At 35.0% G+C, this 18,033-nt stretch overlaps 1 protein-coding gene across 1 annotated transcript in view; it reads left to right on the forward strand.

Annotated features, from left to right (window-relative positions):
* Positions 1–14,070, forward strand: part of LOC110453224 (laccase-like) — a 16,262-nt gene extending 2,192 nt beyond the window's left edge. Inside the window, exons 2-3 of the mRNA XM_021502083.1 lie at positions 8,792–10,728; positions 11,034–14,070. Coding sequence (XP_021357758.1) covers positions 8,792–10,728; positions 11,034–11,188 — 2,092 coding nt within the window. The 3' untranslated portion in view covers positions 11,189–14,070. The remainder of the gene's footprint in view (positions 1–8,791; positions 10,729–11,033) is intronic.
* Positions 14,071–18,033: the final 3,963 nt, after the last annotated feature.

The following is an 18,033-nucleotide window of genomic DNA, read 5'->3' on the forward strand; positions in this document are numbered from 1 at the left end:
CCCCCCCCCCCCCCCCCCCCCCCTTATTACAATAAAATCAGATTGTCAGTTAAAAGGGGGAACACTGTTCACTATATCTTGTTATGCAGCAACCATTAATTCACAAGTTTGCCTTATGAAAGAGTTGTCGATATACCACAAGACACTTGTAAAGGAAAAATAAAACCACAAGAGGTGATCATTGATGCTAAATAGCAAGGTTGCCTATGAAATGAGTGACATACACAATTTAAGTGTACATGTAGTAGAATATCACTGTATGTAGATTGAAAATGAAAAAAATAATCTTACAACATTTTTTGGAGGAAAACTAGAGAAATAGTTGAAAATTATCAAAACTAAATTGTTAGGATGATTATAAAGATTGTTCTTGTATCCAGCACATTTTTAATCAGAAACTATAACCGTGTTTCTGATTTTGTTGCATTGATTTTTTTATTGTTGCAAGAATTGAATTGCATCATTTGCATGAAGTTACACAGTATCATTAGAGTGCTATTTGAAAAGTAATGTAGCAGGAACATATTTGTAGATTTGTTTTTGTGTTCATGGGCTAGTAAGTGTAAGGTTCTATATGAGAGGATATCATTACTGTACAAACATTGAATGTTGTTGTGTCCATGGGCTGACAAACGAGATATTATTTTAGAAGAAAAAATATACCATAACTTTAAGGTAAAGTAGAGGAAGTGTATATCAATTTAGAAATAATGAAAAGATATTTACACCATTGCTCCACTTTATCTTCAATATAAGGATTGAACTTCAATGTTTTTGTGTTCATGGGTTGATGAAGTTAATATTATAGAAGAAAATTTTGATGTAAGAATTTGAACATTGATGTTGTTGTGTTCCTAGACTGATAGCAAAGATACATTATTAGAAATAGAAGAAAAAAATCATCAGTACAGTAAAATATTTGAATTTTATTGCATTTATAGTTTAATGAAGATAACTTTGGAGAGGCAACAATTTTGATTTTGTTGTGTTGACTTTATGAAGTAGACTTGTAGCATTACTACCTAGATGCATGTAGGAATATCTTTAATGAGTTCAAGTTAAGAATTATAAAATATTTCTAAATCCCAAATAACACCACTGCTGTATTTCTTAATATGTTTTGAATCCCAACCATAAAAGATCAGATGAATCAAAAACTTTTTATTTGAATGTAACTTCAGGAGGATCATTGCATTTATATTTACATGAATACAACAAAATACAAATTATTAAGTTTTAGCTCACCTGGTCCGAAGGACCATGGTGAGCTTATGCCATACCGCAGCATCCGTCGTCCGTCCATCCGTCAACTTTTCCTTTAAAACGCTACTATAGTCAAGAACGACTTGTTTTGACCAAATTTGGTCAGAAGCATACTTGGGGGATGGGGAACAAATTTTGTATAAATGGTGGGTCTGGCCCCACCGGGGGCTGAGGGCGGGGCCAAATAGGGGAAATATAGCAAATTCTTTAAAATCCTTCTTCTTCTGTAGGAATGAAAGGATTTGTTCCATATTTGGTCAGAAGCATCCTTGGGTGAAGGGGAACCAATTTTGTATAAACCATGGGTGCATGTGGCCCCCCAGGTGCTTGAGGTGCAGGGCCCAATAGGGGAAACATAGCAAATTCTTTAAAATCCTTCTTATTCTGTAGGAATGAAAAGATTTGTTCCATATTTGGTCTGAAGCATTCTTGGGTGAAGGGAAACCAATTTTGTATGAACGATGGGTCGGGCTCCCCTGGGGCTGAGGTGCGGGGCCAAATAGGGGAAATATACATGTAAATAGCAGTTTGTTTGTCATCTCAAGTACATCTAAACAGATGATAAAAAGAGTCCTCAAGTGTCAGTATAAACACCAGAGTACTATGGTCACCACAAACATTCATTTAAACAGCAGTTCATAGTTGTCATTTCAAATATCAGTTTAAACAGCTGTACATTTATCATCTTAAAGAAATGTATCAGTATAAACAGTGTTTGACTTTTGTCTGATTGAAAGAATTGAACCCCAATTTAGCATGGAGCATAAGTAAAAAGTGTGTTCCTTCAGGGGACAGGATTAGAAAGGGAAATAGTAGAAAAAAGTGTGTTCCTTCAGGGGACAGAGGACTAGATGGGGAAATAGTAAAAAAAAGGGACTTTCAAAAAATAAATATATATCATATTATTTAAGCACTGATGAGGAAGTGCTGGGCAAAAGAGGTTTTGTGTTGTGTAAATGAAGAGAGAGGCTCCCCTGGGGGAAAAGAGCATGCAGCGCATTAAAGAAAACAGGTTAAGAAACCTTTTCTAATTCTTCTCCAGTATTTAGGCAAATGTTAACTTAAATTATAGCAAATGATTATCTTATGGCTGTGACCAGGTTTTCGTTTTGGATTATAGGGTTATTTTGAAATACAAATCAGTATCATTGGTCTGTGATTGGTGTAACATTTTGTACTCATTTTCTGCCAATAGAATTGTGATAGAACCATTAATGCAAAGTAAAGCATGGATACCAGTTTACCATAGATTAGATGTAGTAAGTTTCTCCAGCTCATTCTACAGCTCATTAATAAGATTGTTAGATAATTGATAAATATGTCAAGATTGTTAGATAACTGATAAATATGTTTACATATTTATTTTTTATGTTAATGAATATGAATATTTGTTGGAAATATATTTACTTTGGGGATAAAAGGGAATAAGACTTCACAATGCATGCATCAAATATAGTATTTGTTATGGTATATTTAACTTATCTGATATCTATATTAAAGCTTTATATCTATTCTTCTTATGTAGTTATGTTTTGTAATTGGTACTGACATGATGACCAAGGTCAATGCTTGTAAGGTTAATATGGCTTGTGAGGTCGTCAGAGATATCAGGATGCCAAATCAATGCTTATAGCGTTGTCATGGATACAAATATGACAGATCAAATCTTGTTAAGTTTTCATGAATACAAAGATGACAGATAAAACCGTGTAAGTTTGTCAGAATTCAAGCATGCCAAATCAAAGCATGTAAGGTTGTCATGGATACAAGAACGCCAGATCAAAGCATGTAAGGTTGTCATGGATAAAAAATGTCAGATCAAAGCGTGTAAAGTTGTCATGGATACAAGAATTCCAGATCAAAGCATATAAGGTTGTCATGGATAAAAAATGTCGGATCAAAGCGTGTAAAGTTGTCATGGATACAAGAATGCCAGAGGAGGCACGGTAGTCCAGTGGTAGGACGCTGGGCTCGTGACCGAAGTGTTACAGGTTCGCGCAATGGCACGGCAATGTGTTGTATCGTTGAGCAAGATACTTTACTCCGCTTGTTCCAGTCTACTCAGCTGTAAAAGAGTACGTGGTTGGGTAGGGCTAGAATTGTTGAATGCTAGCTGTTAGCGCCGAAATGGCAGCTCCGGCTGTATGCTCCCCAGGGAGTTGAGAAATATACTGGCTAGTTGCAAAGGCCCTATAACCGCGGATAATAGTTTGTGAACCGCTTTGAGACGACCTACTAACTAGGTTGTGATAAAGCGGTATATAATAACCTCCAATTATTATTATTATTATTATTATCATTATCAAAACTGGTAAGGTTCCCATGGATAAAAGAATGCCAGAACAAAATATGTAATGTTGTCGTGGATACAGTATAGTCAGTTATTAAAGGACAGGTTTCTGCTTATGTTAGATTAACATACTATTTCCGATTCCCAAAAAGTAAAATTGTTTCTAGAAAGCCGCTTTGTTAAATTGTCAAAATCGGGGAGAATTTAAAAACTAACTTAACTGAAAATAATATCTATTACTAGGTTATTCTGTTATGAAATTTATTGAAAAGAATGCATTTGATTGACCATTCTGTCAAAAGGTATGCATATATCAATATCAGGTCTTGAGATTTTCGAAAGATACCAAACGGTTACCATGGAAAATCAAAGTAACAGATAATTCATTTTTGCTCCTATTTGTTGGTTGAGACACCAAAATCCAATAACGTTAAACAATACGTTATGTTAACAATCATACATAGATATAGCATCAAACCGTTTTTTAAAATAATAAGATAATTTTCATATTTATTAAAGTGTGTTTGTTATTACGGAGTTTCTTTTGAAATGCTTTCCTGATTTCACGTTGAAAATCAACAGGGAGGCCCACTTTGCTATCTAGCGCCATTGATGTATCATTATATCTTATAAAGCTTATAAAGTGGAACCCGTCAGTGGTTATTTTACCAGTCGATGTAGACAGCTTTACCGTAGACATACTCAGACATACAATTTTGTGATACTAACTGTTGACCCCATTACATCAAAGTCTTGAGTGGGGGACTCGCCTAGGTCATATTGACTCGAAAAAATATTTATCAACGACCACGTGTTAGATCTTAACACCTGACTAATTCAATGCTAAAATGAAACATTTGAGGTTTTTTTCTGAGACTCAGGTACAGTATTAACTGTGGCCCCTTTTAAAAATAACGTGTTCTAAATGCATTAAAGATCCCGGATTTGACCTCAAAATATCATCCACCCATCAATACCTGTACAGTGAATCTTATTACCAGGAAGTTAACAGACATATCAGAATGCATTGCTGCAGAAACAACAATGCCTTAATATGTAAAAGTATTTAAAGAACTCTGACCATACTTGACCTAGTTGTAAGTATAAAAGCGGTCCATGATGATAAATTATAGACCATCGCTTTTTAACCAACCTGCATCCAGCAAAACGTAAGTGTTGAAACGTTTCTTCAGATTTTCTTTTATATGTTTTGTGCTGAAATATTTAAAACACTTAGTTCATATTACTTTATTGCAGCGGTGTATGGACTTTTCAATCTACAATATAAAAACATGGCGTTCAATTCGAAATTAATTGCAATATATTATTACACAATCATAAATATTATATTTACAACAGTAAAATATTACACATAGTGAGAATGACAAAGTTAACGTTTATTCGTAGGAATGCACGCATTGATTTACACGTATCAAACTCAATACATTTTGTATAATGTTTGTTGAATGCCATTTAGATACAAATACGCGTTCAAACCGCCCGGTATTAGTTAGCCGTATATTAGAAAAGGATGATTAAATAAAGAAAATATACATTGTATTTGAGAAAATGTAAATCATTAATGAATTTGTGAACGAAACATTGCGTTCAAATATAGATTCGGTACAAAATTACGTAATGTCTTATTTCTATATTTTACATGTTCACTTTTTCAATTAACGAAATGAAAATATAACCAGACTTCAATGACTTCTTGATCGCTCGAATAACTAAAGTCGTTTAATGATAGTGAATATTTAAATCGTCAAAAATATGAATAACGGAAAGCTTTCCATTGTTTCTTGGATACATTTTAATCGTTTAGGAGGAATGCTTGGACAAGTATTAGCTTTATTACACGATTCATTACCTGCAATAGAAGAAGGCGTAGGCCCAAAGTACATTGAACTATTTCATAATACGCATATGATGAATTGAAATATTGCGAAGAATTTCATTGAAGAAATTGCAATCTGGTGTCGATGCTAAGACAGGTAGGCGTAACATAGAAGGCAAGGGTTACTTCTCGACCAATCAGCGCCCTTGATTTCCCGATTCTTTATCACGGAGACCTGCCGTCTATTTAGGAAAAAAAAATACTTGATTGCTTTCTTCAAATGGCCGGTACTACATTTTTTGTTCGTGATATATATGGAACCGAAAAATCGAGGTCGCTGATTGGTCAAGGAAACCACTATTTTTTTTAAAAATCCACCAATGCTGTTTACAGTTCGACTGGCATTTGAAAATACATCGGGGTTTGTAAACGTTAGAGGAATGGTATTCCGATGCATTATAGCCCAATCTGTCAACAGTTTTACAGCCCGATTTTTGTTTTGCCATGTCTTTTAAGCTCATGTTCCAAAACTCGAGATTGCATGTCATATCCGAAAACACGCCGTTACCAATCAATTTTCATTTAGTGTCAGTCGACTAAAATTCTTGTCTTGAAATGTCAATCAAGATTGATTTTTAGCTCACCTGGCCCGAAGGGCCAAGTGAGATTATGGTATGGTGCGGCGTCCGTCGTCCGTCCGTCGTCCGTCCGGCGTCAACTTTATACTTTAAACAACTTCTTCTCAATAACCAAGAGGCACAGGCTGATGATATTTGGCCATTAGCATGCTGGGATGAAGGGCTACCAAGTTTATTCAAATGAATGAACTTGACCTACTTTCAAGTCACAGGGGTCAAATGTCTTAAAATCTTCAAACAATTTCTTCTCCATAACCAAAAGGCCGAAGGTACTGATATTGGGCCTGTAAAATGCTGGGATGAAGGGCTACCAAGTTTGTTCAAATGATTTACCTTGACCCACTTCCAAGGTCACAGGGGTCAAATGTCGTAAAATTTTCAAACGACCTTTTCTGAATAACCAAAAGGCCGAGGGTACTGATATTGGGCCTGTAGCATCCTTGGATGAAGGGCTACCAAGTTTGTTCGAATTAATGACCTTGACCAACTTCAAGGTCACAGGGGTCAAATGTCTTAAAATCTTCAAACAACTTTTTCTCGATAACCAAAAGGCCGAGGGTACTGATATTGGGCCTGTAGCATGCAGGGATGAAGGGCTACCAAGTTTGTTCAAATGAATGACCTAGACCCACTTTCAAGGTCACATGGGTTAAATGTCTTAAAATCTTCAAACAACTTCTTCTCAATAACCAAAAGGCCAAGGGTACTGAAATTGGGCCTGTAGCATGCCAGGATGAAGGGCTACCAAGTTTGTTCAAATGAATGACCTTTTCCCACTTTCAACCTAATGTCCTTGTTCGACATTCAAGGTCACAGGCGTCATATGTTTAAATCTTTTAATGGGTTCTTATGAATCAAACACTTACATTCTGCATGTAGCTGTTATTTAGTCCATTATTAAGATTACAAGTGTGAGATTAATACCAGGTGAGCGATGCAGGCCAATTGGGCCTCTTGTTTGTATGTACCGTGCTCCGGGCTTGACATCTCAATTTAGCATGATATAGAGATGTAGCTACAAATTGCCTTCTAACACTTTCTTGACAAGTGAAAGTCCTCCTCCCGGCGAGAGTCGTTCACCCCCTAGCCCCATCTAGAATCAGTACATATATTTGATGTGGTAGCCCGTGATGTAGGTCAGAGCAAAACCTTAAATTTTATTACCAAGTTTACATTTTAAAAAGGACCAATGGTAATTATGTGCTTTAGGTTTTATGGTAGTGTTTGAACATTGTATATGATCATGTATACTCCCGTTAAGTTGGTGCGTATTAGTGAGTGCTATTCTCTCTGGAAAATTCTTTTAACAGCTTCACTCGATTTCCTTCAAACTTTGTCGAGTTTGCCACCTTTATTCATATTTTGTTCTTTTTTGTTCTAAAACATAGATATATTGATCACAACAACAGGAAACGTAACATGTCTTTTGGAATGTACAATTAGGGTAGGGTAGGAAATTGACAGTGTCGGGTGATGTATTCATTTGAATTCCGCTTCTTTCACAACAGATGCATTGTAAGCTTCCGATTCGTGAAGGAAAGATTAAAATAATCTAACAATACACTTTACACTGTTAACTGTATTGTATAATACAATGCCAGTCCGCTGAAAAAGTCAATGATGCATGATATGCAGAACACAGTAAACGAGTACATATATAAGGAAGATAATACCATGTGCTATGAAGCTTGCATATCACATTGTATCGGTAAGACTGCATTCGTGCCACCCTCATGGGAGATATCGTAGCGACTTTTTCAGTATAAAATAAGTAGTGCATACCATCGAAACCCACGTGGTAAAACGCCACGTCAAGTGTGATTTGATAGTCGGTCATAATGCCTTTCCAGTTTTGTTTGTCTTCTCAGTTCTGGTTTAAGTTTTCTTTTTTGTTTTGACGATTTCCAGTCCCTTTGAAACTGAAGCATGTTATATATAAATACATATGTTTAGCTCTCGTTCACGTATGCATAGAAACTAAACACGTATTATTTCAAACAGAGAGTCATATATCAGGATACCCATTCATCTGTCACTCACCTCTCGGAGTCTTCACTTTTTGAATGAAGCTTTCGTATTATTTCGACGATGACTTATTGAATTATATCAATATCCAATATAAAAATGCTTTAAATTCCTAAAGCCAAGGTAGAGGTCACCGTTTTCTTTTTAAATCGATACTCGTTATCATCGCACCGCAGGTTTTATTTTCATTCAGACGTAGATGAATTCTTGACTTTTTAAAGAAAACTTCATTGTATAGTTCTTGCATACAAAAGGAATATAGCAATCTTCAGGCAAAGCCTACTTAAGCCATGTCATTGAAACATAAATTGGTTGTAGAAATATACAGATTCATATAACAATATAGAAATATTGATATGAAATCATATTACTTATTTCTGGATCACTAATTGTTATAATTGTAATACAAAACGAGGGTTGCTACACATAAGCGTCAGCCAGTCAGACAATAACTTGAGACAAGCACAGATAAATTGCCGTTCTCTCACACCATTTAGAACTGAAACCTTACCGACACCTGCAACAACAATTATACGAAAATAAGGAGGTATCTATCTCGAAGTGTTAGCAATTCTCAGAAATTTTTGTTCAGTAATACAAGTGCAAATGGAACAAAGTCTATGTTTATGTACAGAGATTTGAAAAGGATATTTAATTGAATATTCTTTTAATAATGTATAATACTATCATATATAATAAATAATATAATACGTATAAATGATATTTGTTTTTTCTTAGGTTCAATATGGGATACTGCAGGCTCGTCCTTCTGGTGTTTTCTGTCTGTGTTGGTAACATCACATCTTTCGAATGCGATATGGACGCGAAGATTTGTGAAACAAGCCTCGTTATTGATTACAAGCTAACGATGACTTCACTGGTTTCGGGGAAAAAGATTTGTGCTCGGGGAGGGCAGCTGTACAATTGTGATGATACTAATGACATCAATCCAATTCCTTTGAGCGAGGTCATCACTGCGGACGGATGGGGACAAGAAAAACTTGTAATTGTTGCCAACTCCAGTCTCTCTAACCTTCCAATCATTGTGTACAAGGACCAGAGATTGATAATTAATGTCATCAACAATCTGCTTTCTGAAACAGTTACGGTGCATTGGCATGGCCTTCTACAGAAGAACACCCCTTGGATGGACGGAGTCGGCTTTATCACACAGTGCCCAATACTACAAGGACAGTCCTTCAGGTTTGACTTCATTGCTAATCCAGCTGGAACTTACTGGTATCATTCGCATGTCGGTATGCAACGAGGTATGGGCCTCAACGGACCGCTTATAATCAAAGAACGAAATCAGTCATATAGTGAAATAGAGGAACATATCATGACTGTGCAGGGATGGAATCATGATTGGGGTGCTGTTCAGGATTATTATGCCGGTTTCAATTTCACTTCAGGTCTAATAAACGGTAGAGGAAGGTACTACACAAATATAACCACAAATGAACACAACGAAGCTCCATTGGAAACGTTTAATGTTGAACAAGGAAAACAGTACAGATTCAGAGTGATCAACGTTGGAGCAATGCATTCGTTTAGGATATCTGTGGACGACCATGACATAACATTAATTGCCTCCGATGGAAAAGATTTCAATCCTGTAAATGCCGAATCATTCATTTTCAGTCCAGGAGAACGGTTCGATTTTATATTAACGGCAAATCAGTCTATCGACAATTACTGGATTCGTGCTGTTACATTTGATGACAAAGAAGTTCAGAGAGCTGAGGCTATTTTGAGGTACAAAACTGCCTCTTTGATAGATCCCGTTACCTCAAGGAAACCATGCACACCATCTTCTAAATGCTTAGTCATCAATTGCCCTTTTTCATTTTTTCCAGAGACGGATTACATTATCTGCAAACGCTTTGACGAAATGAGGAGGCCAGGTAATGACCCCGCCCCTTCACCAACTGGAAATAAAACGTTTAAGGAATTTTTCCTGAACTTTGGTTTTCCTGGGAGGAATTTCACCCCAGCGTCGGTGAATGGAATTCAATTCGTGCTTCCCAAGGTGTCAGCTCTAACACAACCCCAAGAAATAGATGTAACATGTGATAATGCTGGGTGTGGTGAGGACAAAATATGCACGTGCATGCATTCAATATCAATAAACCCAAACGAAATCGTTCAACTTGTTCTTCTAAATATGGGGAAAGGAAGAGTAGAAGCGCATCCCATTCATCTCCATGGATATTCGTACTACGTTCTGAAGATGGGATACGCCACGTATGACAATATAACAGGTGATGTTATCTCACAAAACAAGGACATTAACTGTCGCGGAGAAGGAGACCAAAACCAAAGTTTCTGTAACAACGCTACGTGGAGTGACCCGAGTTGGCTAGGAGGTAATGTTCCAGATATGGAACTAGAACATCCACCACGTAAGGACACACTATTAATACCTAGCGGATCATATGCGGTGTTGAGAATAAGGGCCGGTAACTGGGGTGTATGGTTGATGCATTGCCACATAGCTAGACACTTCCAGGATGGAATGGGGTTGGTTATCAACGATTCTTTTGCCTTGCAATCAAAATTGCCTCCACCGGAAGGGTTTCCAGTGTGCCGAAGTTTTCCATACGAAACGAAGAATACTACTAGTACTGGGGCACAGACGGATGACGTTGTTGAGGCAGACAAAGCTGCGGAAAATGGTGAGTTGGATGCTTAAACTGCTGGAAAAGGGAGGGGGAGGATAAGGACTGCTATTTAATTTAGTTCAAGCAGGTCAATCTTAAAAGGTTTAATGATATCATCATTAAATAGGGCAAGTATTTCCTCATGTATACAACCATTCATAAAATGTGAAGTGTGAACAGAGGTGTCCATCGGTCGTCAGTTCTTTTAAAACCTTTGTTACCATATCAATCTAATCAAACGTTGATGATAGGAATTGTTTCAAGCTGCCATAATGACAGAGGGATGCTATTGAGTTTTGCTTCAATATTTGTCTTTGTAGACGTGTACAAGGTGGCCTTTTGGGTGATGTTTCCAGTGATGCTGGTTGTGATACTCCTTACTGTTGCCTATATCGTATACCTTCGGAAACAAAATCAGAAGCTCACAAGAGGATCGGTAACTGGCACAGAGATGAGCACAAGAACTGTGTCGTAAATTGATAACTTTTCATTTTTAGATTTATATCCTAGTTAGTACCACAAAATGTTTAAAACTAATTGAAATGTATTATTCTACTTTATTTTACCAAATGTTTTATTCCTTATCTCACAGGGAAATATGCTATTTCTTTGTGTGATATGAAGGTGGATGATTATGAGTATGCCCATAAGAGTGCCTTGTGGTTTTGTTGTAACTGCCCGAGGTCTTGATGTGATGACGTGATGTTACTTTGAGTCTACCTAGATTTACATTGCGGGCGTCGTCTTAGAAACAGAAGACGCTTACCCTTTCCGAACACATGGTGTTATTCTTCTTATGCTTTTTCAAGGGTTTCGATTTCGAATTATGGTTTTGTTCTTAATTGAAATACAAAGTTGGATGTTCACGATTGTACAGCGTGTCGCCCAAAGCTCTCAAGACCATTCCAAAAGATCACTGTTAAAGCTATTGCTAACATTCAAATTCTGTTTATTGCTTGTCCGAAGCATTATTCCAATTGGCTTGATTTGTTAGTGAAGCTTTATAGATCTGGTTTGGGGGTTTTACTTTCTCGCAACAGCTAGGGTCATATAATGACGATGTCCTTGGAGGATAGAGCCACCAAGGGCCAGTTTATAGTGTTACAGTTCTTAGATTTTTCTCCTTTTCAAAGGTCGCTAAAGAGACAAAAAACGAATCGTCATTATTCCTAATCATGTCATCAGTTTTGTTAGATAGAAATAGCAAAGCAAAAGGTCAACGATAAGCAAAAGGTAAACGATAAAACGGTTCTGGTGTTTATCTGGACAATTTGAAAAATTGCAAATCAGCGAAACCTCTGCTGTATATAAACTTTTGTGATCATGGCAAGGGGCCAAATCAAATATTTTTGCAATAAACAACCATGTTATTTTAAATGATTTATGTTTTTTCTGTTGTAGAGCATGTATAATTCAATCATGATTGTCTTTAGATGATAATATACTGTATCTTTTTAAAAGACAAAAGCAAGATAAAAGGAATAATATTTTTCATATTATGTGTCAAATATATTTTAAGGATCCTTGCCTCTTCCAAAAACTGTTTCGACGCATTGGAAGTTGTTTTTTCCAGCCTGACTGTAGTTATGATAAATCATTTCTTAAAGGAAACCATACATTGCGGGACTTTTACTAAACAAAATAATGGTGGAGTAGATAAATAAAAATCAGCGGGGAGAGAGCGGAATTCGATCCCTAAACTTGTTATACGTCGCTCTAACCGACTGAGCTATATTGTTAACGGAAGTGTTGTGCTGCTGTTCTTTCAAACTTGAACTTAAATGAAGGGGAGGCTAATGTATATACAAAAAAATAAGAATGCAGTCGGACTGGGTTTAATTAGAAACATGTTTATTATAACCACCAGACTATTTTATACATTATTTTGATATTAAACATAAATTTATAATAAAACATTAGCACGCATATCCTTACATTTTGATGACCGAAGAAACATTTATTACACTACATGTTTGTACATTAATTTTATATCGGATATCAATTCCATGTGTATCCTTACAGTTGTTTAATGAAACATTTATTTTAATACTCTAACTATGTATACTATGTATATTCCAATAATATATTGATATCAGATATGATCTCCATTATATGACCCTGAGAAGTTTATTTTTACATTATTTGTATAGCAGATGAAACATTTGCTCTAAGGCAGTACGATGCTGTTTTAATGTCACGTCAAATCTTTATCTTAATAAGTCATTTCAATATCGGATGAAAATATTTGTTTTAGTAATATGTTTTTATGACATTTTTATATCAAGTCTGATCTATATGAATTATTTTGCTTTCAAATATAATATTTATCTTAATACCTTATTTCAATATCGTGATTTATTGAACATTATTTTACACTAGTAAATCTTTATTCTTGTTTATTCGGATCTTGTTCTGATGTGATGTGTGTTTTTGCTGATGCTATGTCGGTGTAGATACACCAGAGTGAATATAGCAGTATAGAAGGGGCCCCGATTGATACGACAGCTCAATTTAGATTTTGTAAAAATATGTTTGAGAAAAGATTGATTCAAAATGCAATCGAATTAAGATTAATTACATAATATTTAAATATCATATATTATCATTTTTGGAAAACAAATTATTCTTACATTTTTTTGAGGTCAAATATAGCATATATTGTGAAACAGTGTGTTGAAATTTATTATATTTTTGATGTTACGTGTGTCATTTGTCTTCACGGTTTTTTGATGATTCTGTCGACATCGGATGCCATGCGTCTATATAGCGACACGTTATGGACATATTGCTTTTAGATAGAAATAATGCAAAAGTATTTTGTAAAATCTTGGTGGATTCAAAACTTCACCAAATCAGAAAATAGGCTATTATACTTTGATAAATCAGTGTCTGATGTACGTATGTTACGGCTGAAGGCTACTTACATCATGTATTTACATGTGTTTAGAGACGGGACCTTCAGTTTTATTGATACATTTTTCTGGAATCGATAAAAAAAACCGTATGGTGGTCGGCTGGGATCTTTCAGTGATTTGGCGCATTTTAACCACTTTCATCTGAAAATAACTTAGTAGAAGTAGATATGTAACGATAACATAAAAGTGTAACCCAGAATACTATAGTTTGGATAAGTTTGATCTCGGAGAGTAAGCTTCCCGTTGTGTAACCAAACTAACGGGGGTCTGTACCGTCCATTCTGTATTTTTAATAATTCTGAATCTTATTTGTGTTAAAACTGCATAAGCGAGGGACGATGAAACAATTAAAAGTTACCAGTTTCCGTAATAAGGGCGATAACTCGGTTGGATATATCCGACACAAATATATATCATCGTTACCAGTTATTCGTTTATAAAAATATAAGAATTGTGCAACACAATGATCTATTATATATATAAGAAGATCAATCAGCTTATTTTATCATGTTTATACTGCATCCGATACCTCGAAATTCGATTTTTTTTCTTCAGTTCTTTTTATTGAAAGAAATACTTTTTCCAAAGTCTTACATATTTCGCTGTAATCTCTTAGTCATTCTCTTAAAAAACCTAAAGCAGAGCTATATTTTATATATATATATTATCCCTTCATCCACAGCTAAGAAAAAATAATCCCAAACACTATTTCCTCGAACTCTTGTTACTGCTGTTGTAGTGCGCTTATTTTTACCTGTCATAAATGTTGAATTTGTTTTTTAATCTGTTATTTTTTTATGGAACAACTCGACAAAAATTATTCAAATAAATAAAGTTCAGTATTTCAAAAATAAAGAAACCAATGAAAAGTGATACACTGTGGTCGTCTGCCGTAATCGACACGAGTAAATGAAGATCTATTAATTACTTTTTTGTGTTCAAATCTAAGATTATATATTATAAGTAAAATATCTTCTATGACAAAATTGTTATCTAACATATTCTTTTCATGAATCTTGAATGAAATAGGAAAATGACTTAAAAGTTTTATTTGTGTATCCCTTGTGAACCAGGAGTCAGGCCACAACGCAATGACAAATATATGCATTCTTGAAATCCATCGTAGTCAAACATTTAAAATACTTTCATTCAATTTTAAAAAAAATATATGAATTATTTATCCAGTGCTAAAGCATAGAAACAAATACGGATAAGTATGTGCTGAATTTCAGTTTGTTAACTGAGCAAGGAGTAAGGAAGATATTTTTTATCAAGACTTCATATTTCACATGATTCGAACCATATTTTCGGTGCATTTAGTTAAGTAACATTCGTTCACTATGATAGAGCACACATACATACCTGGGTATCTCGATTTTGGAAAATTTTATTGTTCATATTTTGCATACAATAAGAATTGTGTAATTGGCAAATCCTGTAAAAGCCCTCTCTTTAAGTTATAAACTGTGCATGTATATCATATCGATAGTATATGAAATTAATATTATTACGAAATTATAAAATATTTTTGGAGATTTCATTAGCGCTACGGGAGTCAAAAAGCTGCAAAATGTAATCAATCTCGATAGATTATTCGTTTGCTGTACTTCACAACCATGTCATACAAACCAGGTATATGGGTATTAGTAAACATAAACAACAGTATTATGTAACCAAATGACATGCCTATAACCTTAATTAGCTTGGTAGCTTAGTTTGCATATATCTATAGAGGTGGAGATGTTTTTCCTCCATGATTACAAAACTTGAGGCATACACTCAAACAACTCATACTTATATATATTTCCGTGACCATAGCATGTATCACACTCTCATAGCCTTCATAACAATTTAATCGTACCTGGCTACATCGTAGTCGAATAGCCTGCATAACACTTTCATCTTACCTGGCTACATCGTAGTCGAATAGCTTGCATAACACTTATATCTTACCTGGCTACATAGAAGTCGAATAGCCTGCATAACACTTATATCTTACCTGGCTACATCGTAGTCGAATCGCTTGCATAACACTTATATCTTACCTGGCTACATTGGTTTGTCAAAAGCTTATACCAGTTAATTTAGTTTTGACAAATGGATAATCAAATGTTATCTCCAAAACAATACATACCATGAATATAAAAACCATGTTAAGTTGTGATATAGATATATATAATAACAGTAGTGAAATGATCCTTGCGGACGAGGAAATACCAGTAATTTTAAAAGAATAAAACTCAACAAAACGTACTTAGAACTTTTATCTTTTCAAGGAGATTCTTCAGATAATTAGATTTATATATACCATAGTATATTCCATGGTTTTATTTTCAATATTTATTATTGTTATATAATATATTTATTAAATATAATATGACACACACCGCACTAGGTCATAGTAAATACATAGTCATTGAAAGACATATACATTGTAAAATGTTTAAAAATAGAGTAAAATCCGTATTAAGGGGCCATATTGAAGGATTCCATGAATCGGTCCCATATCGAAGGAGACATAAAATTATTACAAATTCAATTACCGTAGGTGTTTTTAATAAAGATGGTCTCTGAGGCACGTTCGACTAAAAATAGATACTATGATAGGGCATGCAGTGCATGTATGTATCTTTTGTATGTTATTCATTGTTCAAATTATGTTTATTATATTTAACATTTATGAATGCATCATTTTTATAAAGTTTTATTTGTATTGTTTCGCATTTTATTTACATAGGAACATATGACATATTAACATACGACATTTTCGAATGTTACCATTTTAATTGTAATCTTCTCGCTCACATACATTTTGGCTGCATATAATATCTACACACTTTAGTTTTAAAATGTCATTTATAAAATAACCTATTTAACACCGTAAATTTGATTATACTATTATCCGATGGAAGTGGTTATTTTAAATGTTATAAAAAAACATAAACAGTTATATCTTTTTTGAATGCATTGTTTTAGAAAGGACAAATATAATATATACCAACTTTAGTTTTCCGACCGTATTACATGTCAAAACCAACCACAAATCGAGATCATTATATTATGATCTTTCAGTGTTGGAATTACATTGTCATTTATACCTTTATTTGATGCACAGAGATAACAAGAGACCCAGAGGGCCTGTATCGCTCACCTGAATATTTAAGCAGCCATAACAAAATATTCTCATTAAATATTATATTGCACTACAAATATTTCCCTCGCAAACTGTGTCGGCTCTATCTGTTGAAACTACCAGCCAAATAATATCATAAGATTCTATGCTTTTTGGTTTTTCTTCAGAAGTTGTTTAACATATTTTCCCCGGTGACATTGTAAGTAGGTCAATTTCATTGTCTTTCTCAAACTTTGTTAGCTCTATTCCAAACAGCTACCAGCCAAATCTTATGAATTCATTCCTTTTGGTTCTTCAAAACAAATTGTTTGAAATGTTGCTGACCTCTGTGACCTTTAAAGTAGGTTGAGGTCACTTTCATTCGCAATCTTTGGTGAGCTCTATCCCAGGAATCCACCAGCCAAATATGAAGATTCCATACCTTTTAGTTCTTGAAGAGTAGTTGTTTGAAGAGTTTGACATATTTGACCGCTGTGACCTTGAAAGATGGTCAAAGTCATTTTCATTCTCAAACTTTGTCGGACTCCATCCCAGGAAGCCATCAGCCAAATATAAAGATTCTATAGCTTTTAGTTCTTCAGAAGAAATCGTTTGAAGCGTTTGACATATTTGACCGCTGTGACCTTGAAAGTAGGTCCAAGTAATTTTCATCCTTAAACTTTGTCGCGGTCTTTCCGAGGAAGCTACCAGCCAAAAATAAAAGACTCTATACCTTTCAGTTCTTCGGAATAAGTCATATGAAAAGTTTCACACATTTGACCCCTGTGACCTTGAAAGTAGGTAAAAGTCATTTGCACTTTCAAACTTTGTCGGGCTCTACATCAGGAAGTCACCAGCCAAATATAAAGACTCTATACCTTTTAGTTCTCCAGGAAAAGTGGTTTGAAGCGTTTGACATATTTGACCACTGTGATCTTGAAAGTAGGTCAAGGTCATTTCAATGAGGAAAATATATAGCACTCCTTCCCAGGTATCTACTGGCAAAATATCATGACCCTATGCCTTATGCAACTTGAGAGAAAGATTGTTAATTCTTTTAACATATTTGACCCCTGTGACCTTGAAAGTAGTTTAAGGTCATTTTAATGAGGAAACTTTATAGCACTCCACCCCAGGTATCTACTGGCAAAATATCATGACCCTATGCCTTATGCAACTTGAGATTAAGATTGTTAATTCTTTTAACATATTTGACCCCTGTGACCTTGAAAGTAGGTTAAGGTCATTTCAATGAGGAAGCTTTATAGCACTCCATCCCAGGTACCTACTGGC

Source organism: Mizuhopecten yessoensis, unplaced genomic scaffold, assembly GCF_002113885.1.
Source record: "Mizuhopecten yessoensis strain PY_sf001 unplaced genomic scaffold, ASM211388v2 scaffold7201, whole genome shotgun sequence".
Taxonomy (NCBI): Eukaryota; Metazoa; Mollusca; class Bivalvia; order Pectinida; family Pectinidae; genus Mizuhopecten; species Mizuhopecten yessoensis.